The 26,793-nt window shown below is 36.4% G+C and overlaps 1 protein-coding gene across 2 annotated transcripts in view; it reads right to left on the bottom strand.

The window, feature by feature from the left end:
* The window catches only part of LOC135653318 (kinesin-like protein KIN-7E, chloroplastic), a 34,842-nt gene extending 8,142 nt beyond the window's left edge, over positions 1-26,700 (bottom strand). The window contains exons 1-15 of one of the 2 annotated variants that reach the window (XM_065175173.1): positions 26,277-26,700; positions 26,109-26,206; positions 23,641-23,730; positions 22,633-22,685; positions 20,683-20,748; positions 20,543-20,596; positions 19,072-19,131; positions 9,628-9,706; positions 8,641-8,708; positions 4,241-4,303; positions 4,025-4,129; positions 2,336-2,440; positions 2,110-2,217; positions 1,868-2,014; positions 164-346 (exon numbers count right to left, since the gene is read on the bottom strand). In XM_065175173.1, coding sequence (XP_065031245.1) covers positions 164-346; positions 1,868-2,014; positions 2,110-2,217; positions 2,336-2,440; positions 4,025-4,129; positions 4,241-4,303; positions 8,641-8,708; positions 9,628-9,706; positions 19,072-19,131; positions 20,543-20,596; positions 20,683-20,748; positions 22,633-22,685; positions 23,641-23,730; positions 26,109-26,206; positions 26,277-26,560 — 1,563 coding nt within the window. In that variant the 5' untranslated portion in view covers positions 26,561-26,700. The remainder of the gene's footprint in view (positions 1-163; positions 347-1,867; positions 2,015-2,109; positions 2,218-2,335; positions 2,441-4,024; positions 4,130-4,240; positions 4,304-8,640; positions 8,709-9,627; positions 9,707-19,071; positions 19,132-20,542; positions 20,597-20,682; positions 20,749-22,632; positions 22,686-23,640; positions 23,731-26,108; positions 26,207-26,276) is intronic. The other variant, XM_065175172.1, reaches the window with a different exon arrangement.
* Between the last annotated feature and the right edge of the window lie 93 nt (positions 26,701-26,793).

Here is a 26,793-nt window from a genome sequence, read left to right on the forward strand (position 1 = left end):
CAACTGAACATTTAATGTCCAAAAATATGTTTCACATCACGCTTGCAAACACTTCATATATTCCATGCACCCCATACACACATTAGCACTAATAAAGGAAAGCATAGCGAAAAATAGTTTAAATAAGTATATTAGAAAAAGGAAATTGTTGAAGAGGAACAACCTCATCTTCTCCGAAGGAGTGTCTACGTCTATGCCCACCCTTCTCAGAAATATTTGATGATAAACTATTCTTGGTGGATACCAAGATAAGTTTTGTCAGCCGTTGAATCCTACCCATTAAGGCTGCTTTTGCTTCCTCCTCTTCCTCCAGCCTTGATTGCAACTTGACTTGGCCAGCTTCCAGCTTTAACAAGACAAATAAAATGACTTTAGCATGTAAGTTTAAAAGCATAAAGTAACACAGGATCAGGTGGCATAAGTATGAAAACCTGTTATCAGTTACTTGATATATAGAAAAATAGTGATTCTCAAGTTAAAAACTTGAGAAATATAAGGATACATAATTATGTATCAATGCATACATACTTTCTACTCGAACTTAAGATCCTGCACCTTGGCAACAAATAAATCCACAGAAGAAAAAGCTGGTGGAAAGGCAATGGTCATGTTTAATGAAACCCCAAGATCTCTTATTTATCTTTCCCATATTTAGTTGTACTTTAGGGTGATAACAAGGTCATACAAATCAGAATATGACAAAATAGAAGTCAACTAATCAGAAAAGACATACCATCAACTAAATGTTGCCCTCACGCACCATCAATTACATATGTCATCATCTAACCATCACCACTTCCATTTACTCACTTGTTCTCACTGGTGTCACTGCCCACTCGCTCTCACCATTGTCCAACTTTAATAGGGATATGGGAAAAGGGTACTATAGAGTATAAAGTATATATATAGAATATAAAATATATATTACATGATTATACTTAAAGTTAAATAAAATATATAAGTATATAGTATATCCTTATGTAGTGAATATTTACATAAAATTATAACTATTAAGTAAAATATATTAAGATATTTCATAATATTTTCTATTTTTTATATTTTATGATTTTCTGCTTTCTTTTTGGAATTATAAATTGCTTTTGACTCAATTCCATGGCCACCAATTCGCCCTATCAATCTCAATCCCATCGCTGATGGCCAATGCAAATCCTCACTCTGTTCTCGCAAACTACAACTAAAACCAGTATTTAAATGAACACAGAAATTGAGATGTAAAATTCACCAACAAAAAGAAAACAAGATATTAGAGTCTGTTCATTAGGTAAAAGGGCAGATAAATGTGTTGGCTGCAAAATGTGAAAACAAAGCAAGAAGTAGAAGAAACAGCATCTCAGAAGGAAATTGCAATAAGAGAAAAGGGGAAAGATAAAGAAAGAAAAAAAGAATGAACTAATTCTGTCGAATCCCAGTTCCCAAGTCTATATTTCCATGGATAATGAATACCTATTTTTCTACTGGCTAGTCTTTTTCCCAACTTAAAGACTGGAACTCCATCTCTGTGACAAATAAATTTAATTTGGACCCTTCTATGACATAGATCTTGCAGTTACACGTAAAAAAGATAAGTAAAAGACAATGGCCATCAACAACAGCAACAGAGAATTTGCTGCTGTTGTCGCTGTTGTTGTAATAAACATAACCAAGTAGCAACACCTTGTTGACATGTTAGATAGCTTGAAATTGATCTGTTACTGCAATAACCTGATAGGATACGAGCATAACGGGAACACACCACACCATAGCACACCGCAACAAAAAGGTAAAGCATAGTGTGCATTGAATTTCTAATATCAGAGTAAGTACTTACAGGATGTGTCATTTATATTGTGAAACTAAAAACGCTAACCTGAAGTTTCAAATTAACAAGATCTTCTTGGTTGGAAGCAATCATATATGGGTTTTCCATCATGCCACGTTTTAGTTGCTGCAGCTCTTGTTTTAGACACGAAATCTCCTTTTGATATTTCTTTATAAGGGACTTCTCATCCATTATCTACGATAGCATATTAATCATCTCCAGTCACCATGGACAATGCATTAACAGACACAAGTATCCAACAAAATTATTAAAATAAGAACTCGATTTACCTTATTCTGAGAAGCTTTGATTTCCACATGTTTGCTACGATGTGCAAACTTCAGTGTATTATGTGTCTCTTCACTATTGCTAGAAGCAGGTGTGACTGTGCAGATAAGCTACCAAAAGTACAAAAAATGAGACAAGAAAACACAAATAAGAGCCATGTTCACTGAACATAAAACGAACGATATATTAAAAGTTTAAAACTATTCTGTAGGAAAAATAATAACTCACAGAAATCCGACCATGTCCGCTAAGAGAAGACTGCAGTAAGCGGGTAAGTTTGGAATCTCTATAAGGAATATGTGTAGCCTTACCATCTGTTAATTTTGATATAACCTGGGGAGATAAACATCAATCTTAGAGGGCAACAATAGCCAACTCGACAATAGGTTCTAAGAAATAGAAACAGTTAGAAGATAAAGCATACAATTACAAGCATAAAATGCAAAATTGTAAATCAACATGATGAAATATTAACAGTCTCAAAAGTGTGTTTACAAAATGAAAAAGCAAATACTAGGACAACTTTGTGATGTGTGCATAAAAAAGTTTAATTGTTTTTTATGATATCTACGTATCTTATTTCATGGTCATTATAGAAAAGATGACAGATTTCATCTTGTTTGCCTCAAAAAACATGCTCACCATACGCTGGAGACAGATAGCAAAAATAAAATAAAATAGAGGGAATAGTAAACCGTTGAAAAGGCTTACCTTCAAACAAACAGGGCATGCGAACACAAGGCTTTAAGTACATTTATTATTTTTTAATGGTTTGGACCAGACCGCCCAAAACGAGGATGGTACACATACCAATTCACAGTCGGACCACTCATTTCGTTCTGGACCGAGCTAAACGCTAAACATTGCCCTCAAGAAAAGTAAAATACTTTTGATTGATCTGATGCTCATCAAATTCGAATCTATGTCAAATGTCTTAACTTGCACAAATTGTATGCGATTAGTTAATTCTATCATAAGCAATCGCACTTATACTAGGACAAAATTCTAAATTCACATGACATTCAAAGGATGTTTGTATCAGTGCATATTTCACTTCATATTTTATTCGTTTGAAAAATCTGTATTGTCATGACTAAAATAAAGATGCCATCCTGCAGAGAGGCTAGATCTTTTATGTCATATACCCCATTAAACTCTTTAAGAGGCAATAACCTTAGTTAAATTGTGCACATTTTAATCTTTCTTTATAATTTCTAATATGGTCTTCTAAATGCCACTAACACTAGTCGCCTCACCTCTTCTAACTACAGCATCTACAAGTCTCCGTAGCACATTTACATTTCATCTTAAACAATTCTACCCCATCTTATCCTCTATCGAAGCTACATCTTATTATTCACGAAGACATGAGGATAACTTAGTTCTACTTATTTGATAGTCTTTCTAGAAGTAAAATAAATCTTAGATATCAACTCATATTGATCGTCTTTAGGACCAGTATGATATGTTGATTGAGTACGGTATACCTGGTAATACCACTAAAAATAGTAATGAAGCACCAACTGAAGTGTCAACATACCTCAACACAAAAAGGTATTGTTGCATATTGTAAAGTGAACTCAGTATATCCCAAGCTGAAGGAAACAACAATAGGGCATTCAAAGAAAAACCCCAAAGAGACACCAGCTGTGAAGTTGTTCATCATGGTTTACTTTATACAAGCCAATTTTACTGCCCACCAAGACTACTACTAAACTTGACAGTCTGGTTTCTCTAGCTTGCCTCCATAATATCTTGCTTGAAATAAGATTCAGTTTTGATGTGTTTGCCTCAGAAAAATCAAATTATTGATAACAGATATTAAAGCTTCATCTTCAAAATGAAGTTCAAACCAGTCATAGGTACTGAGTATAGCAAAGTGAGTATTAAAAACGATTCAGGGGAACAGTTGCTTACAGTCCCAAGAGTAAGTAAACTCTTGTTAATGTATGAACCTTCTTTACGTCGTAAACCAGTTGTTTCAGTCTTAGAACTTTCCGATCCAGCAAGGTCAATCAAGTTCTGAAGAGGATTTCCAATTTTTTAAATGCTAAATCGAAATCATTAAAGTATCTAATGGGTAAAATATAAATGTTACTTGTCAAAAGAAATTATTTGTAATAATAAACTTACCAACTGAGACAATCTCACATCTTCACCATCTTCATTTTCACCAGTCGGACTGCTCTCAATTGTCTGCAGGCTTACATATATAAGGTTATATATATGAAAACATAAAGCAACATTTAAATACTCCTTTTCTATCAGATACATGAAAAATTAAAACCAAAAGCTGCATTCAATTTCATCATAAAGCAGTGGTTAATTCATCATAATCATCTATGGAAGATTAGAAGCATGGCAAAGAAGACTCAAAGAATCTAAAAATAGGAATGTAACCTAAGAGAGACTTCATGATAATGCAAGGAAGTTCAACATGCATATACTACTAAAAAAAATCATGCTTTAAGGATTGGCAAATTTGTAAAAATCAGAATAATTTTAAAAGACACGAGCTAAAATAGTTAAAATTATAAAAAGATACAAGGCTTATGATAATTTTTTATGATAAGTTAGGAACTAACTATGATAGAAATGATATATTTTGAATTGTTAAAACTAGGAAAAGAACGGATAAGAATTTATGCAATAATAGATAGATGAAAATAAAAATAATAGATAGATGAGAATAAAAATATACTTGTCAACTAAAAGGAGATTAAAGAAAGATAGAGAAATTATTTTTATCAATTATTTAATAAGTATTTATTAAAGATAGAAAATAGTGACAGGTTTAGCAATCAGAGAATTTCATAAAATTAAAAGAAACTAAGAAAAAAATATTTTAAAAAATACAAAAAGAGCATGGAACCTAATGGTATTCCTATTATGGTATGAAAGAGTTTAGAAGATCAAAGGAAAGTTTGATTGATTAATTTATTTAAAAAAATTTTGAGAATTAGAAAGATGTCTGATGAATGCAGAAAATGTACCAATTTATTATACTAAGGCATATATCAAAACTGTGTAATAATAGAGGTAATGAGACAATGCATGAGAAACCGTAGGAAAGAGTGATTAAAAGTAGAATAAGATGTGAAACAAATATCTCAGAAAACTTAACATATATGAAATTGTAGGAAGAGTGATTAAAAGTAGAATAAGATGTCAAACAAATATTTCAAAGAACTGAGCATAAAGTCCATAGAGATTTATGATAGTATCTAGTGAGATTTTTGTTATTATAGGATTAATCAAGGATCAGATTTAGAGTCTTACCTTTTTCACATTTATAGATGGACTTAGTTATATACAGACCTCCATGGTGCATTTTATATCTTGACGATGTTATCATAGTTGGTGGGTGTCTAATAGAACTAATTATAAATTTGAGTTACGAAGACAAACGTTAGAAACTAGAGGATTAGTTTAAGTAGGACTAAGTCTGAACATATAGGATGTAATTTTAGTAATACTAAAAGAAGAGAGGTAATTATGCAGAATAGACAAAAAAAATTAATAGATAGAAAGTCTAGGTGTCTTTGGTCAATTATTTACAAGAGATTAATGAAAATATTGTCCATAGAGGGTAAACTAAATTGTCAAAGCCATAAGGGATGGCACAAATTTAGTAAGATCACTGATGTCTTTTAGATTAAAAAAATTTCAAAGACATTTGTCAGGCCAATAATGTTATATGGATCTTAATGTTGAAACAACATATATAAAAAATTTGTATTGATGAGATAAGAATAACGAAGTGAATGTGTGAAGTTAACAAAGAATCTACAAAAAGAACTGAACAATTAAACATAACTCTAATAGAGAATAATATGAAAAGGTATATGTTAAAGAGACAGATAGATATCGTAGTTACAAGAGATGAAAAATTAATACTAAGTGATGTGAGGAATGGATGAGGAAGACATAAAAAATTTTCATTGGAAATTATAAATAAAAAATTAAATATTTTTATTGAATAAAGAATATTAATATGCACAAAGCCCTATAGTGGAATATATATATATATATATATATATATATATATATATATATATGTACCAAACTCCAAATAGGAGTGACATACCATATTTGTGAACCTTGCATTCACTCATTAGCAAGATTTTTAAAACACCACTTGGTACAAGCAATATTATCAATCCAACATCCTACTGGTATGCTGAGCAGGATATATCATATTGTACAGGGCTTGCACCATCAGATACTGGTCCTGTACCGCCCAATGCACCTGGTACAATCCTTGTATAGAGCAATTTGTTTTGTTGTTTCTCAGCTTTTTTGGTTTTTTTTTTTTTCCAAAACTCAATACATAACAACACTAGATACATTGGTACTGTGTGGTCCAACAAACTGCACAACACTACCGGTACATGAAAATTGTGAATCTTCCTCATTGGCTTCCAAAATAATACTAAACACACCATCATAACCCAAAATCTATTACTTCAACGCAGAAACCTCAAAACATCCCAAAAATCATAGATCCCAACATCCATAATTTTCCAAGCATATGCACCTACAAATAACATTACTCAAGCCAAACGATATCCCATATTGGAGCACGTTTCCAAGATCCAACAGCGCTTATTTACATCATGCTTGAATACAAATTGGCATTGGATAAAAACTTTAGCACTATAAGATTATGGACAAAAGATTGTGGTTATCTAATTTGAACTCACAAGAATCCATCATGTTGTGCCAGTATTTGTTATTTTGCATAATCTAATTATCAATATAAACCCTGACTACACATAATGGTATTTGCATAAGAAAATATTGATCACAAAAACTATAATGCACGACGGTTACACTATATCTTTCCCTTAAGGCTTTCTCAGAACATATTTTTTGTTGGTTTGAAATGAACTAGCCAACTAGGTCATATAAATTACTAAGGTGGATGAAAAAGAAACAACCCACTGTTCAAGACCAGTTATTTTCTTCCGGATTGTCTTAGGCTAAAATGCTTTCAATGTAGCTTTTAAACATGTGTTTGACCATGAATCAAATAGCATCAAGACATATCTAGTATTTTAACAAAAAACTCACATCTTATACTTAATCATTTCTGAAGTAAAACGGTCATGCTAAACTGATATCCAGTAAGGAACCGGTTTCCCAGTAACAAAAGCATGGTATAATGAAAGAGTACTTAGATCAGATGTCACATGTTCAAGTTGCCAAAACTGAATCCAGCAGGCATATAGGAAACTAAAGCTAAGTAAATTTAGCCATCCCCAGATCCCACATCAGAGAGACTGGCACTAGAATCATGTACAGGGGTTCTTTTACTAATTAGGTGAAAATCTAGGTTGCTAACAAAAGGACACCTTATGAATAAATAATATGTATTCATCATCAATGACACTAGAATACATCAAAGTCATGCAGGTTATTTTGAGAATCTAATCTGACACTTTCTGTGACCATCTAAAGATTGTGGGTGCAGTAATCAGAGACAAGCTGGGTCTAGATAGATTGAGGTAGTCTAATGAGAAGGAATCCTAATGCAACATGCCCCTTCAAGCAAATCTTGAATAATTAAGGACATTGACACCAAATAAAAAAAGGTGAAATGGCTAGGACAAGAACCATGGTCTGGCGAGTTTCCCAATGAATAGACTATAAGGCTTCTCTTGGTTTTTCTTTTGTCTCAAGCAAAGACCTGTCACCTGCATTGTGATGGAGTTCTTAAAACATAAGAATGCACTACGTCAGTGTCTGCTTTCTCTCCAGCCGATAATTTAATTACCTTCATTCCTACCATTTTATATCATTAATTCCTATTAGAACAGCTGTATCAGTTATCAATATGAACTCAATTCCCACCAAATACTTGCATCCACACACAGGGAACACATCCAATATTATCAGTACTCTTCAAGGTCTTCAGTCTTTCAGAAAAATTACACACCCAAATACAAACTTAACAAGCATCATTTTGAAAACCTGCATCCTTTATCATAAGTTGTAATATCTTAAAATATGTTCCAAATCTGTTCCAAGTCAACAACATTTCTTATATTGTTGAAGATTTTACTTGGCCAAATTAATCTTCACATAATTCTCCAAAACCAATTTATCCAAACTAATAATTGTGTAATGAGTTATCCCCAGATGTATAATGGCCAAGTCTAGAATGAATCATATTCCCAGCTACCAATGAAATATGATGCTTATCTTAGTGATTTGCCTTACTCCACATTTCTTCTCCAAAGCATACAAAGGCAAAGGAAAAACTGAAGACAACGAACTTATAGATCAACAACCAAATTTTATAAAGAAAAATGAACATAAACATTAAAGACATAGGTGCACGACCGAAGCTTTCTAAAGCTTCAGAAAGTTGTTGAACTGTAAAAAGCATAGGAATCCTCCATAAGTCAAAGTTCTCGTCAATAGACAACTCTAAGGAAAACAAAATTCATGAATGTCTAGCAAGCTTGGAAAAGAGATAAAAACAACCAGAATTGGTAACAGTCACTTTGATAAATAGTAAAGATATTTACCAAGGTGAAAATAGTGTGGCTCCGGCTGCTGACTAGATTAAAATTATTAGAACCAACATGTCTGTGCTCTGCAACAAAGTACTGTTTTGAGGTCAATGGCACGAAATCAGCCGAAAGACATAAACAATTGGCCAATAGACTGTAAGGACTTAAATAGTGAATTCAAGGACCACATAATCAAAAAGCAAACTTTACAAAAGAAAACAAAATAAAGAATATGTGAATGAATACTTATAAGCACCAAGGATAATTACAAAGGGTCCAGTAAAAACAGAAACCAAATGCAAGACAAAGAATGCATATAGACAAGGAAATTTGCAGACACAAACATACATATTATCTAAAACTGATTTCAGGCTCCATTTTCCATAATCTGAAATGAGGATGACAGGCTCAAGCCATATACAATGTTAATGGTCACATTCCTGCTCAACAAATATGTATGTCTTGCTGAAAGAAGTGAACAATAACCAAAAAATTTCAGTCTAATGCAACTTACTATGAGTCTTCAAACCTCCAATATTGTCCCCAGATCACATACCAGTAACCAATGATACCAGTGACAAAAAACAATCATGACAACCATGGCAATTGCTTATGTAAATATAGACAACACAATGGCAGCAAGGATTCACAGAAACTACAAGGAAACTAGTCATGGGTTTCCACAAACCATATAAACATCTCAACACCAATTAAACAACAGTATATAGCAAAAGCAAGCAAAATAATGAGAAAAAAAATGTTACAAGAATAAACAAGTCAGTTTGATCACTGCACTTGTCAACATAGCTAATAGGACATAAAGGTCTGCAAAATTAAAGCCAAAATTTCTTCTGTAGGCGATAGGAATTTTGTCAATCCTATGCACCAAAAAGATGAAATTAAAAATGAAAGGAATTGGTTGAAGCTTCTTAATTATAGTAAACATATTACAAGACCCAGTGAGTTTAACAACTAAACTAAAAATTCACTATATTGGGGTACCTTCACCGGTTGCTATCAAAGAAAGAGCATGAGCTGGAGATAGGACCACTTCTTCCTTAATTCCTTCCACATAAGTTCCCTTTATGTCAGACAAACATTGTGAACTTAGTGAAGCTTTAATAAATCTTAATAAAAAAATGCATATTACCATTAATCCAGATATTGACCATAATAATCAAAACATGATGCTTGACACAGAGACGTGAACAATCAAAAATTCAGCTGAAAGGAAATGATGGATTACTACTGTCAGTAAATTAAATCTAATCAGAATACGCTTTAACAAAATCTGCTTTTGATATAAAATAATGTCAGTGCATACAGCATCATAACAATGACTTCACACTGGCAAACAGACAAATCTCAAGCAAAGCAAATGATAAACATCTGTACATTGTAGTCAATGGCATAGAACAAAATGCATGCCATGTATCCACAACTTCATCTTTCATTTTATCACAAGTTCGAGGAAAGGCACTTCCTCGATATAAGTGCTTTACCAAATTTAATGTTTCCCTTTAATTACAGAAACCACAATGATCAGGGCATGCATGAAGTTCCCAGTTATATGTTAATGATTTCCCTTAGAGCCAGCAACCACAGTCATCTAGGGCATGTCTTAGACACTGTTACCTGTCATAAGCATATTTCATATTGCATTATGTGAACCACTGCAGTGCATGTTAGCATGCACCAATACATCCCTGTGCACGCCACTTGGAGCAATACCGTGATTAAGGACTGCAATTTTGTACCGGCTCTTCACCAGATTGGCATGTACCATCTAATACTGGTATGTACAAACGTACGACACAGTGATATATACCAACATATAGTACAACAAAAGTACCCAACATATGGGACATCAGCATGTACTGACCAAAGAAGCACGGACACGGACACAACACAGACACAGTGACATACCATTTTTTAAAAAAAACTAGGACTCGAACACAGCGAGGATACACGGGTGTGTGTGTATATATATATTCAAATGATATGATGGAAACAATAAAAGCAATTCTAGAATTCTATTAGATCAGTTTCTGTAGACTGCAGTTCCTAATATTTCATTTTTCTCGACGTCAAAGAAAATAACAATTTCAGTTTGCACTCCTAAAGAAGGACAAGGATGCTAACAAAGATGTTAATATCGTGTTACCATACCATTCTAAAGCAATAAGAGGGAAGGTAGGATGGAAAGATGCCCAATTGACTCCACGATCATGGCCTTCCAAGACATACTTCACAACAGCATGAACCCCCAAATAATTGTTCAGCTGTCGATCAACAATTGGTTGGCTAATGTTTCATGGACACGCAAACTAGCAGTTCATTCGTCTTCCCACGTGAGTGATACAGATCAGGAGTTTGGGTTACGAGCAAGCAAAAGTTTAAAAATCCAATCATAGAACACCAGGTCTCGTCGCCCTAATCCCAATCATAGGACATATGGATTTTTCTACAAAATCATAATCCCCTCCGCCTCCAACCTACAACAGCGTTACCATTCCCCCATCCGAGCCTTCTCCTTGACTTCGAGCGTTGCTCTAAAACCAACAGCTTCTCCATCGACGTCACTGCAGCCAACTCAGGGGGCAAATCCCGTCCCCATCGTGATTTTCGTTGGCATCAGTCTCACCGACATGCATTCTGCTCTGCTGCAGCATTACATTTTGCTCTCGGTAACACTAACGATCCTCTAGGTTTGGAAACAAATCCCTAAACTCTAGGTTTGGAGGAAAAAGGTGGAAGAGGAAGGGGGAAGAGGAGGTTGTGAAGGAAGAGAACGAGGAGGAGAAGAGTATTAAGTATAACCTTGGTCGCAAGAGGGCAACGAAGTTAATTAGAGAGTAATTAAGATCTTTAATATTATGATTAGTGTGTTTAATATTGATTAATTCGAAATTAGACACTTAATAGGTCAAATATTTATATTTCACGCATATTAAATATTGAAAGATATTTATGATAGTAAAATAAGTTTAATTAGGTTTTATTAAAGTTATTGATTACTACAATTAGTCATTTTAATATTGAAAGAATCGAGTCGGGCGACGAGACACCTTCACAATCACATTTAGCGACTCGCTCGGTCCAGAGACATGATAGCAACACGGACAGCAGTGCCTTAACAGATAATGGCGACGATGTCGGGCAGTCATTAGTCTCGTCTACACAACTTGAGGGTGGTGTATGGACCGAGGAGCAATATTTTACATATGCTACCCAAGATTCAGATCATGGAACTCGACAAGATACTGGTCAAGTTTATGCGCGGAAGGAGAAGAGGAAGGGTCAAGGTGTTAGAACCCTTGCGGATTCTAAGATTGGGGTTGATCTCTTTAGGGGATTGACCTCCTTGGAACTCTATAGGGGTTCCTTCCTCCAGATTGCAGCTCAAAGGGCTGAAAAGATTCATCTATTTCTTATCAAAAGAGGATGAATACATGACTATTTATAGGGCTTCTAAACCCCAACTCCTAATATGACTCCTACTCAAAACTCCTACTCAATTAGGACTCCTACTCAAGACTCCTTCTAAGCAACTCCTAATGCTTCTCTAAGAAGCAACCTCCAAACTAATCCTATCCTTAGCCGACCTCTTCACCTCTTTAATAGGGGTCGACTAGGTAGGTTTTACATGAATGCCCCTTTCAATTAGGACTCTCCTAGCTAGAGTCCTAACAGACCTGCCCTCTTCAAATCAGCCTTGTTCTCAAGGCTGACAATCCATGAATTCTGAGAATTTGATCTTCAAATCGTCATATTTCTCCCGAGTGGCATCTTCTGCCGGTAGGTTCGCCCATTGTATTAGCACTTTAGTAGTAGGTCGTCATCGTCGAGTCACGATCCGTCGATCAATAATGGCACTCGGCTGGGTCTGGAGTTCTCCTTAGGTAGTCATATTTGATAGATGACTTTGGGTTGTCTCATTTTGTCCCAGCTTGAGCTTTAAACACGACACATGGAAGACTGGATGGATTCGGGAGCTAGCGGGTAAGTTCAATCTGTATGCTACCGCTCCGATGCACTCCAAGATTTGGTAGGGTCCATAGAACCGAGGTGAAAGCTTCATAGATGCTCTAGTCTAGATTGATGTATGCTTATATGGCTGGAGTCGTAGGAAGACTCAATCTCCTACTGAAAATTCTCTTTCGCCTTTGTGTTGATCATATTGTTGTTTCATCCTTACTTGAGCTGCAGTGAGATTATCTTTTAGCAACTTCAGCATTTTGTCTCTGTCCTGTAGTTCTATGCCTCCTTGTTCTACTTTAGAGGTGCCCAACATATATTTTGGGATCACAGGGGAAGGTTGGTCATACATAGCCTCATAGGGAGTACATTTTTGTGGATGAATGGTAAGTTGTATTATACCATCACTCGACCCAGGGAAGCCACTTTGTCCACTCTTTTGGTTGGTCACTGGTGAAGCATCTGAGGTATGTCTCTAAGCACATGTTCATCACTTCAGTCTGGTCGTCGGTTGTGGGTGATACGTCGTACTCATTTTCAATTTAGTGCCCAGCATCTGGAATAACTCTGTCCAAAATCTGCTCGTGAAGACTCTAGTACGATTACTTACAATAGATCTCAGCATCCCATGCGATTTTACAATATTCTCCATAAAGATTCGAGCAATACAAAAAGCAGTATAGGGATTACGAACAACGCAAAAGTGAGCATACTTTGTAAGGCGATCCACCACGACAAAATTGTACCTTTTCCTTGTGATGAGGGAAGTCCTTCAATGAAGTCCATCGATTTATCAGTCCATATTGAGTCCGGGATGGATAAAGGTTGCAGCTTTCCGGGACTTGTCACTGTCTCGCCTTTATGTCGCTGGCATACATCATATTGTGCCACAAATTTAGCAATAATATTTTTCATCCCTACCCAATAAAAATTTTGCTTAATTCTTTTATAGGTTCTAAAGAACTCGAAGTGCCCGGCCACAAGTGTGGAATGCATCTCTTGAAGGATGGTCTTTATACAAGTAGAATTTGACACAAGCACAATGCGTCCATTATAGCGTAATTCTTTTGAGTCCCAACTGTAATGAGCCACGGAACTTGGTGTTTCCTCCAATTTTTTTATGATCTTACTGGTCTCCGGATCTTTCTATCATTCCCTCTTAATATCCTCAAGGAAGTCGCTGGTCGGAAAGTGAAACGACGAAAAATTCAACCTACTCGGGTAGCCGCGAAAACGCATCTACAACAACATTCTCTTTCCCCTTTTTGTAAGTTATTTCATAATCATATCCAAGAAGCTTTGTTACCCATTTTTGCTGCTCGGGAGAAGATATCATCTGCTCCAAGAAATATTTTAGGATTTTATAGTCGGTCTTAATTTGAAAGCATCACCCGATCAAGTACGGTCTCCATTTGGCCACCGCATGCACAACCGTGAGCATCTCCTTATCGTAAATAGTCATCCTGAGATGGGAAGGGGATAATGTCTTACTAGTATAAGGGAGGGTCGGCCATCTTGCATTAGTACAACACGAATTCCGACTCCGGAGGCATCGGCTTCACAAAAGTCTTGCCGAAGTCAGGTAGCACTAGTACGGGCATTGTCGTCATTGTGGCTTTAAGTTCGTCAAGGAAAGCATCTTTTTTGTTCGACCATTGGAAAGCATCTTTTTTCAGCAAGGAAGGGGTGCACTGATCTTCCCATAGTTTTTCACGAACTTGCAGTAGTAGCCTGTTAAACCGAGAAAGCCACATAGCAATTTTTTGTTCCTCGGTGTCGGCCAATTCTACATTGCTTCAATTTTGGAGGGGTCTCACGCCACACCTTCCTCTGATATGATATGCCCAAGATATTCCACCTTTTGTTGAAGAAAGTTGCACTTCGATTTTTTGACAAAAAGAACATGTTCTCGCAAAATCGTCAAAACAAGTCGTAAGTGATGAAAATGACTTTCAAGAGAAAGGCTATAAATAAGGATATCGTCGAAGAAAACAAGCACAAACTTACAAAGATAATTCCGAAAAATATTATTCATAAGGCTCTGGAAGGTGGAGGGAGCATTGGTGAGACCAAAGGGCATTACCAAAAATTCGTAATGGTCATTGTGTGTTCGAAAGGCGGTTTTCGGTATGTCTTCTTCGCATACTCGTATTTGATGATACCCGGATCGAAGGTCCAGCTTTGTGAAGACTCGTGCTCCCTTTAATTCATCAAGCAATTCATCTACTACTGGAATATGGTATTTGTCCTTGACGATTATGTCGTTGAGAGCTCGGTAATCAACCCACATTTGCCATGTTCCGTTCTTCTTTCGTACGAGGAGCACCGGTGAAGAATAGGGGCTGCAACTTGGATGAATAACTCCTGTTACGAGCATTTCTTTTACAATCCTTTCTATTTCATTTTTCTGGAGATGTGGATACCGATATGGTCGAGTATTTGCCGGAGGTTTGCCTAGAAGAATCGGTATACAATGATCATGCCGACGGGTAGGAGGTAAGTTGCGCGGTTCGTCAAATATATATGAAAATTCAGCAAGCAAAGGAAGTAGGTTTGGATCTTCAAATTCTGTTGGCTCTCTCTTAGTTTGCTGCTCAAGTTGTACTAAAAAGTCATTGCATGCTTTGTGCAAAACCTTCTCCTTTCATTGTGTGCGAATCATCGTTACGTCACCCCCATATTTCTCGTGCAGTATCACCTGTTTCCCCTTACTGTAAAATTTCATAATTAGTTTCACAAAGTTCCAGGAAACATCACCTGATGTCGTCAACCATTCGATGCCGAGCACAGCCTCATAATTATCAAGAGGGAGGAAGAAATCTGCAATTATCTCTTCGTCCTGCAGCAACAGTTTCACCCGCGAGCACCTATGATCACACTTCAAAATTCGTCCGTTGGCGACCTTAACGTCAAACCTGCCGCAATTCTCGATAGGTAAGGCCATCCAGACAGCAACCTTGCTGTTCATAAAATTATTAGTGCTCCCAGTGTAAATAAGAACGATGATAGGTTGTTGCTTCAGAAGTCCTCCCACTTTCATCGTTTGCGGGTTCACGTAACCAGCAAGGGCATGCATCGTAATATCAACCGACTGTTGTTCTTCATTCGCAACCTCTTCCTCATGCTCCTAGACCTCCTCCTCCATGTCTTCAAGAGGTTCAATCAGTAGGAGGCGGCCCCTTTTGTAGCGATGATCGCGGTTCTACGGCTCATCGCAATGCCAACAAAGACCCTTTGCTGATCGGTCACGTAGTTCTTCTCTTGTCAATTTTTTTAACAGCGAAGGACGACTGGGAGCAAAAGGAAGTTTATATGTCGCGGGCCTATGAGAGGTTCTCATCCTCCGAGCATCTTGGTTGAGTCGTTCTTCTTATATTCGGGCGAAAGAAATCGCAGTTGTCACGATACGGGGCTGCCGCACCTTAACCTCCCCTTTTATCTATGGCTTGAGTCCTTCGATGAATCGTAGAGGTTTGTCAAATCTTTGCGAGTTAGCCATCGATATTTTCATACTCCGTAGGTCCGAAAAGATTCAACAATGCATTCTTAAATTGATTCCACGTCAAAGCCCCATGATTGTATTGTAGCCAATTGTATCATTGAATAGCATCTCTTTCAAGGTGAATGACGGCAATTTCCACCATAGCATCATCCGACGTTCGGTAGTAGCGAAAGTAACGTTCGGCGCGTGAAATCCACCCCGCCGAGTCTCCTTTTTCCCATCGCGGGAAGTCCACCCTCATGTGGCTGAAGCATGTCCGAGGGTTGTCCCTCCTCTGGAGACCTCTCTGAACTCTCTCCTCATTGAAATTTGGTTGGACTCGACGATTGTCCAATTCTGAATTCCGCAAACAAAGAGCGCAATTTGTCCTCCAAACGCAATTCAAGCCGCGATTCAATCTGAGACTCCAATGCTTCAAATGTGGCATCAATTGGATCTTGAGAAGCCATAGCATATGCTTGTAAATCATAGATGTCTCTGTCTTTTTTCTGTTGACGGGTTAATAGCATGGGGTGGTGGAAGGTTCAAAAAAATTGAGGATCACGGAAAGGTACTGCAGTAGATTTTTATGTCTAAAGTGTAGCAGTTTGGACTTAAAAGGTCAGTGGTTTATATTGAGAATTTTTTTACGAAACCAAAGGAAAATCCGTTGTTAGGCGGTATCAAAGCTATCGTAAAAATTTCGTAGATATTTGGACAGAAAAAATGCAATAGCAAGATCAAACAAACTGTGCTATACGGTTGGAATTCCGCAGTGCATCTTTCGTCGTAGAGATAAAAATTTTACGACGAAAAGTTTATGCAGTAATATAGGAACAATTTTTTTTTTTGATTTTTGAATAAAGATAACTAAATTGCAACAGCAATAAGGTAGGAAACCAGAACCTATTGCAATTCACGGGGAGATCAAAGGATGATCCGCGGTGGTGAAGATGACGACAGAATTCGACGACGATCTTTTAAGCAATTGTGGGAATTGCTTTGGGCATCTGTGGAGGGCTGATGGAAGGCTGTGGAAGGGCAGCGAGATGCTAAGAACACTGCTCTGATACCAAGTGTTAGAACCCTTGCGAATTCTAAGCTCGGGGTTGATCTCTTTAGGGGATCGACCTCCTTGGAACTCTATAGGGGTTCCTTCCTCCAAGTTGCTACTCAAAGGCTACAGAAAAAATTCATCTATTTCTTATCAAAAGAGGATGAATACATAACTATTTATAAGGCTTCTAAACCCCAACTCCTAATAGGACTCCTACTCAATTAGGACTCCTACTCAAGACTCATACTTCTAACCAACTCCTAATGCTTCTCTAAGAAGCAACCTCCAAACTAATTATATCCTTAGCCGGCCTCTTCACCTCTTTAATAGGGGTCGGCTAGGGAGGTTTTACGTGAATGCCCCTTTCAATTAGGACTCTCCTAGCTAAAGTCCTAACAAAGGGGAAGGCAGTGGGTGAATTTGAGCAGATGCGACAGAGCCTACATGATGTAGACATAGAAATAAGCTCATCGTATTCACAGCCGTCGTATTATGGAGAATTATACGGGCAACAGCAGTACAGTGATAGTTGATCATCCTTCTATGAGCAACAGTATGATACAAAGCAGCAAATCAGTAGCGGAAGTAGAAGCTCTGATCAATTTCATGATGATCAACCTACAATCATCACCACATTGATGTATCAATAGCATACAATGTACCAATACACTATATCGTGGGATCAATTTCATAATTGGGTCGAACAAGCATATTATATTAATATGCAGATATATAGGATCGAGGACCCCGATCCACTATCCATGGAGGCCCATCGTTCGTTTTGGTGGTAGAATCAGCAATCAGGTAAATCTACACATGTAATTATTTAATTCATTTAAATGTTAGAGTTTCTATTGTAACAAAATAGTCTAACAATTCAAATGATTTTTTTGTAGATATTTCAATATTTACATAAGAACAATCCGTAACGAACTGAAATACGAATCTTGCACAAGACTATTCCTCAAAGCCCAAAAAAGATATGTGATACTATTCTTACTTAATTTACATTGATTTTGCTAAACTTATACTATTACTATATTTATTTCTAACTTAAAAACCCTGTCCTATCTTTTTTTTTTATTTTCAGATATTTTCGGAGGATTTACACCTAAATTAGGTTTACCGCTCGGTACGCCTTGGCATACCGCTCGGTACATGGTTCCGTACCATATCGAGCCAAGCTCGAAACACTGATACAGTACGGTATTTCAATCCTTGCTAATAATAATAAGTTTCTTTTCTTTTCTTCAGCTAGATTTCTTCTTCTTCCTCACAATATGCTTGTCCCCTCTACTTTTTCTTCTTTTGAGGTTGTCAAATTGATAGTATTGGTCAAATAGACCAACTCTTTGTGTTCAAAGATGCTAGCCAATTCTGAATGATGTCTGCTTATAAGGCTAAGAAATTGACCGATACTAAAATGACTTGGTCAATATTGACAGAAATCAGGTGTACCATATCAGTTTTTTAAAACCTAAAATCTCTGTGAACTATGTATCCAGAAAATTAATTAACTAATCAGTTAAACTGAACCCAGCAACTCACCTTTCACATCTGACTGCACATCTAACAGCCTGGAATTTTCAGTTTAAAAAACCCTTAGGTGGCTTATTTAACCAGAAGTATTAGGATCAAATTGCTCAAAGATATTAAAAATGGACAACTTTACTCCATAGTTTTTAGCAAATTAATCCTCCAAGCGTCCTCCTAATCTACCTTCCTAAACACCATAAGCCTCAATATTAGTCACAGATTCAGCTGATTTTACATGTCTGATCAATTGGTTACTAAGTGATCTAGAATGAAACAAAGTCAGCTAAACACTACATAAATTTGACCAGCAGAGAGAAGTCTACCTTGTTTTTTTTCACCAATAATATTAAACAAGTGAAAAAAGTCATTGATATCATATAGTCATAAGCTATACCTGTGAATCTTCCCTTATTCTAAGATTTTGCCCTATTGGATCAAGCAAGTCATTGATAACCTGTAAAGGAGAAAACAAAAGAAAGTATCAGAGAAACAATTATACTACTGAGAACCAAATTAATACCTCGAAAACAAATGAAGTAAAAAAAAAAAAATCAAACTATGCTAGTTTACATTGTGGACCCATGTCTATGCCAATTTAAAAATTAAAAATGCATTATATGTGACTTCCTTAAAGTGTGTCAAAGCTAGTTATACTTTATTTGGTACAGTACCTCTTATATGTAATAGTGCAAAATCATTTTTTGATGAAGAAATATCAAAAGGCATGCAGTCAGGAGTATGTTTGCCACATCAATGGAGATATAGCTTAGAAATCTTTAAAACAAGGAAATGTAATCTGGTTTATGTCTACAAAAAGTCAGCAAGCAAATATTCTTCAGCCTGCACTAAAGCACAAATACATGAACCTAGATATACTACAGCATTGCCCATTGTCAAAGAAGCAAATCCAGCCAACAAGCAGCACTGATCAAAAGAGCTAGAAGCAAAAGGTAACATCCTTATTCTTCTTCAGTAGTCAGCATTCCTAGTTTCTTATAACCTTCCAGTTCAAACATCAACAGCGATACGGAGTACAATAACAGGAAATTGTATTTATGAAAAAGAATCCTTCTTATTACGTAGTTAGTTGTCTTGTCCTCATTACCAGAATTGCTAACTGTTACAGTTTTTCTAAACAGCTTCAGATAAAGTTCTGATATACTCATAAGCACTTTGTATTCTTGAATTTGAATCAAGAGTTGATTAATAAATTGTTTTTCTACAGCATGCAATATAGTTAAAGCAAAGTTGCTTCCATTCAGGAAAAACTCTCAAAGTAACAACAATAGTGTAGCAGTCATATTGCATATCTTCCTAATAAATCCTAGGTACAGACATTCAGAAAACAGAAATATATGCATGGCTTCAAATATCATAGCATACCAACCAATAACAACCATACTGGTGGTATATTGGTCCACGGAATGTATCAATCAGTACAGACATATCAAACAATCTTTTAATATTTTCTCGTTTGTGTACCAAGTAACAGGAAATAAAGGTTGTAATTTAGTAAGGATCTGATATGGGTCCTGCAGTTCAAATTTAAAACCCTATTTACAACAGTATTTGTTACTTCTGGCAAAAAGAAAAAGATTTATACACGTATGTGATGTGAGTAGTCAAATCCAATGGCAACCACATAGAAACTATAATGTATGGGGAAAAACAAAAAATATAATTCCTCTGTCATGTATTTAAGAGAAAGAGAACAAATTATCCAAACACCTTTGAGTATATCACCAAACAAGTTGAGACGTCAAAATTTTTCAAATGTGGAAATCATAATAGCTTGTTAGCACCAAAAACAAGTTAGCACAAAAGCTTCATAAATGACCATTCATACAGACTTAGAAAAAAGCTACCTCATTGTATATTTCAAGGTATGAAACACGGAGAAGAAATTCTCGTCCGGGTGTCTGAGATGGAAAAACAAATTAGAACTATAAGTTAAAAAGAACAGCGCATACAAACATGATCAACCAAATATACAGACATCTCTCACCTCTTGAATAATGCTAAATACATCCTTAATGGCCAACGGGATGATACCAGGTGATTTTTGGTCACCCTGGAATATAACAAAATGATTGTTTAGGGGTAGCAAAAGAAAATAATAACAACAACATTGTAATGTCTCAACTATCGAAGGTCAGCTACATGGATCTTTTACTGTCATTAAGTACGGTAAAATAGATGAATGACAGAAATTGAACCGACAAAATCATATAATCATGTGACAACAGAACAGTTAAAGAAATGCTAAAGAATTCCAAAAATATTCATTCAAAGTTATCATCATTGAGAAATAGAGGAGAAGCATTACTTAGACCCAGCCAACATTAGGAGACAAACATCTTCGAAAAAGAATGAATCATATGTTCCCAGAAGATGTTATTCGGAACAAAGGAATTAAGTTTAACTCATAAATGAGTAGAAAAAACTTCAACAATTAGTAAATTTGAATACTTGCATACTCAGTTGTCACTGGTTATCTGTAAACCTATATCAAAATTATCTCAACCTTCAAGCATTAATATGTAAAAGGAAATGTATGAAATCCAACATGCAAGAAAAGCATGGCAACGACTAGTCATTATGTTTATGTTCAAGAAATTGAAACTGTCTGACATACTATTTAGCTCTTACTAAACACAGTAGTTTCCTTGAATATTATTTTTTTTGTAAATTTCAGCATTCTAAAGAAGTTTCTAATAGTTATGACACCAAGAAGAGGCAAGTTAATTAAATTCACTGAAGTGGCCACCTAAAAGTGACTTCTAGTTGTGTTTAATCACTTACAACATATGGAGAGTCAAGTGAAATCACTGCCTGAAACTGACCTAAACTTGAAGGTGATTGAATCATTTCTTAAAAATCGAATTCTCACTTCCTCACATTCACTTAATCATACAGATGAAAAGGAAAACATGTCAAAGTAGTTCTTCCAAAATTTTGTCTATAAACATCTTAGATAGCTAATCAAATATTCCATATTTTCAAAATGACACAATATTCTGAGAAGTATAAATTGCATATTTAGGTACAGAATACATGGTTTTTCTAACAAATCATACAACAAAGTTTTCTCAGAAAAAAAAAGATATTTGGTGAGCATCTTGAAGAACCACATATTGACCATGCTACAGATCAATCATGTGCTGAGATGACAGGTGTGTCACATTATTTAAGTCAACTAATGTTGCAACCAAAGTCAACAAGCAAGCACAATTCAGAAATACAAACTAGATCAACAAAGAAACAATCTTCCATGTTAAAGATAACAGAATAATACCAAAGATGTCAACTAAATAATAAAAGCTAAAGTGTGCAGTAGAAAGTCTAATGTGTCCAAACAAACGACAAAAGCGATTATGATGCATAAGGAACTTGACCTATACAAAACCAACAAGTGGTAATGATGCATGGGACACTTACCCAACACTAAACCAAACCATTTCCATAATTTGGACAATGAGGTTGTGATAGAATATGCTGTTTGCAACTTTGATAGAAATTCCAAATACTTTTACCACTAAGCTTGATTTAAAAGGTTTAAAAAACCAAGTTACAGTTTGTCTAGACAGTCCATTTTGTATGGTTTTTCCAAGTCCAGGATGATAGCCTTTGTGATTTTTTTTCAATATGTAGGCCACTCACCTTTTTCAAAAATTTCAATAGTGGTAAAATTTTCAAGAGAGGAAAACCAGAATGGTGGTTGGGGAACCTATAAAATTGTAAAAGGAAAATGTGTAATCCTACATAGGTAAAATCAGAGTAAAAAAGTATAACATAAGCATACTTTTCAGACCAAGAAATACACTTTATCTTATGAATCCTCCAAGTCCATCAAGGAACAACACATGTACCAGATCCTATTTCACTAAGGGTCAAAGATCATAAAGTCTCTGTGAAGCTAAAAGATAAAAAAACTATAAATGCAGCAAAGACTTACATGCATGGTATGAGTCTTTCCACTACTAGTAACACCATAGGCAAAAACAGTACCTGCAATATAATCAAGCATTACAGATTCATGAAATTGTGACACCATAGCTCACTCTCCAGTATAACAATAGTTGCCTGAGTCTAAGATTTTATGGAAAATCAAAGTGCAAGAAACAAATGCATCTGGAACAACTGGTCCCGTAATGAAAGACCACAAAGCTTGGTGTGCCACATCAAGAAATCATTGGATAGAACATTGAAATCAAACCAGTAAACTACAGAATTTTCATCACATATGAAATTAATAAATTAAAAAAGCTTGGAGGCATTGAATTTCATTTTTATTGTAAGATAAAACTTTGATAATGAAACCAATCTAATGCAGATACAAACTTTCAGTCTACAGCATCATTATTCTACAAAGTCAATATCATTAAAAGTCACAATACACTTCCAGTAGAACAATTTTAACAATGCTTTACATTTTAGTTACTAAGTTATTGTATTTTCCCAATGTCACTGCTTGTCCAAGAGTAGCAATGCCCTCGGGCACAAGAATATTATCCTTAGGTTTCCTGCAGCAAATTATAGTTGAATGTAACATAAATAGTTGCTAAGGAAAAAAACTTCAACCGAATTAATATATATGACCAAATCAAATTAGGGATGGAGCATAATTGCTAAGGAGAAAAATTCAACAGATTTTAATATATAAGACCAAATCAAAATAGGGACAGAGCTTCTTGTTAAACGCCTTTATATTCCTAGTAGATGATTTTTTATTTTATCAAAAACACATATGAAACAGATGAAAGCAGTTCAGCAATGATATCACTGAATCATGTTTCAGAATATGTTGCAATCACAGAGTCTGAAGCATAGAAACTTTCTTCATGCATCAAGTCAATAGCCACAATCAAATTGATCAGATAGCTCTCAGACCATGGCATAACAGACATGCAATTGTTATTTGAAGTTCATCCGAAAGGCAACTTTGAATTAGAATAGAAGATACCATTAATTCCCTCCATGGCACCGCTTACAACATGCTGCGCAGCAACATCATAGACATGTCGAGTTGTGGTTGCTGGTCCGAATACTCTATCTGTAAAAAAAATTAAAATATATCTTTATCTAAATGTATAGGCATGGAGGCATGAGCATGGCAACTATGAAAAACTAAAAATGCATGTAATAACAATTAGTGCCACAAGATTAAAGACATAAATGAAAATATCATGGGCATGGACCTTTCAGGAACTAATGCATGATCAAATTGTTAAGTTTGATAAAATCAGAGAACAGTTCACATGAATAGTTATGAAACATAGCAATGCAAAGGCCAAATTAGAGACACCAGCACTATCTACTAAAGGTCTAAGAAGCAAAGAAACAAGCAGAACAAACTATCACAGGAATCAAAATGTCAAATAATCAGTTCCATTTGCAGAAGAAGCATAAATGAGAAATGTTGCACATGCCCAGGGCTTGCTTCTGTAATGATTTTAAAGTTCCAGTTAATTCATTCATCAAGCAATAGCAATAACCCAAACAGCTTGCTGGTTACATTCATTAAACAAAAGACTTGGCACAACAAAAGCATCGATCAGGTTTAGTTTGGGTAAAAGAATGAGATGTAAAGGTTTATGTCCGGTTTTTAAAATTTATTTGGCAATCTTCATTTTATGATTTTATATAAATTTTATGGTTTATGTCAAGGATTGAAATTTCATACCGTATCAAAATTTCAAGACTTATTCGGTATGGTACGGTATTGTATACCGAGCAACATATTTCGGTATACCGCTCTATATATATATATATATATATATATATATATATATATATATAAGTAAACCGCTCGATTTACCTCTATGCGGGGCGACGTCGCTTCCCTTCTCAGCGACGTTGCAGAGATAATAAAAAAAAAAATTGCATTTGACATCACCCGAGAAGAGAAGAAAAAAAAAATCTTTACCTCTCTCTACCCTGTGACGCCAATGCCTCTTCTCCTGCACGCAGATGAGAAGTCACGGACAGACGAGGAGGAGAGCAGCAATCTCCAGGTTCTCCCATTTTTTCCTATTTCTTTCTTCCCCTTCTCCCTCTTTTTTCTTCTCCCTCGGTCACCGTCGACGATAACGCCTCAATCGATGACAATAACACCTCAATCGACGGTACCGCTCAGTAGCGGGCAATCTGTGTACCGATCTGATGACGGACCGGTACGTACCGTCCGGTATGGGCGGTATCATTCGGTATTGCAAACCTTGGTTTATGTTACATTTGATTTAGGAGAGTAAATGAGCAAGTCAGTGATTATATGCTTATAATCTCCTTTTACTTTTGTTGCTCCCTGAAATCACTTAAAAGATGGTCTTTGAAGGACTTGGCTTCCACATGAAGGTAAACCCATGGGAGTAAGAAAGACAAAGATTAGCAACTCCTAATTCCAAAAATCCTAGATGCAAAAACAAGGCAATTGTGGGGGAAAAAAATCAATGCAACTGAGCATAATGTTTCACGGGGACTGTTTGACTAATGGAAATAATTAACATGCTTTGAAGAGGAGAAACGAAGTTTTCTAACAACATTCCCGATTCCTGATTTGTATTTTCCATTTCCTCAGTTCTTGCTAGCTACTCTTCCAGGATTGTGTTGATATCTCTTCATAGAAAGTCATTACCTTATAAGTCCCTCAAATTGATCCCCACTGGACTAATTTTTGGGCCAATCAAATGGTGTGGGGCCTTCTGCAAAGCAAGAAATTCATCAAAATAATTCTGCACATGTGATACCATAAAGGGAACTTTCATCTCTCCAATCAGCATCCAGTCCCGATCTAGGCAACTCAAGTCTACATATCTCTGGCAAATCATACAGAACCTGGATTTACAATTGTATTTGTAGCTTTCCATGCAATTCATGTTTTACAGGCCACACATACATGCATATGCACATACTCATGGTCATTTTGAAAAGGCATCACGATAATACAAACATTAATAGAGAATCCTCTACAATAACACAAACATCAAGACAGAATATTCTCAAGTAAATTTTACAACTATATACGAACACTGAGTAAAAAACCACTCCCAGTATTTCAGGTTCCGCATGCACTTGTTATCATAGCTAAGGAAATATCAGCTTCTTTAAAATGGTTAGCCCAATAAAATGGGAGGAAGGAAAGGGGTCAGGAAACTTGCTAATATGTCGCCTTGCCAAGTTAAATTTTCGTGGAAGAAGTTAATTTTTTGCTAACATACTACAAATGCTATTGAAAGAGTTGCTACATTGGTAAAGCTAATTGTCATTGAGCTGGTTCTAAACTAACACGCTAGCCAAAACTTTGCATCAAATTCTCAGAAGCTAAAAACATTGGATCAATTCATGGATGGAACAATGAGGGCATGCTGCTGTAAAACAAAAGCAACATATAGCATAAAACGCCAAAAAGGGACATGAATCAGGAACACTAACCAAAACCATATGCAATGGACGGGTTATACTCATTCCGGACTGTGTAATCTCCATCAGCGTACCAAGCTATCTCATCCCCCTTGTTGATTTCCCGACCACTGTCCACACCATAACAATTCAAGAATAAAAGAACCCCTCAAAAATGAAGCCAGAGGAAGAGAAGAACACCTGAGTGGCCGGAATCGGACGGTGACGGTCACGTTCTCCTTCGACTTGGCAAAATCCGGCCGATCTAGCAGCTGGGACGGCAGAGGAGGACTGACGGGCGAGAGCTTGGAAGAATGCTGCGCTGGCCGCGCCACACTGGACACCGACGAGGGAGTAGTCGGACGGGAAGAGGTCGACGAGGAGGGCGTGGTAGGGCGAGCCCCGGGCTTGTGCGCCGTGGGAGGGGCAGGGCTCCTCCTCGATCGGAAAGGGGAGATGCTCGACCGCAGCGATCTCGACGCCATTGTGGACCGATCAACGGGAATCGAGCTCCGGACACCGGTATCCTCTAGGGTTTTGGGGAGGGGATCGAAGGTTTTGGTGAGGAGAGGAGGGAAGTCACCGAGGGCTCGATCACATGCCCCCTGCCGCCGTTGGGTTTGTTTTCTTCAGTTTTGAGTTCCTTTCAAGCGACCATTAAAATATTCAGAATGAAGTAGGTAGGATCACCCGTCACGTTACGTTACCGCCTGGCGAT

This window comes from Musa acuminata, chromosome BXJ3-11, assembly GCF_036884655.1.
Source record: "Musa acuminata AAA Group cultivar baxijiao chromosome BXJ3-11, Cavendish_Baxijiao_AAA, whole genome shotgun sequence".
Classification (NCBI taxonomy): domain Eukaryota; kingdom Viridiplantae; phylum Streptophyta; class Magnoliopsida; order Zingiberales; family Musaceae; genus Musa; species Musa acuminata.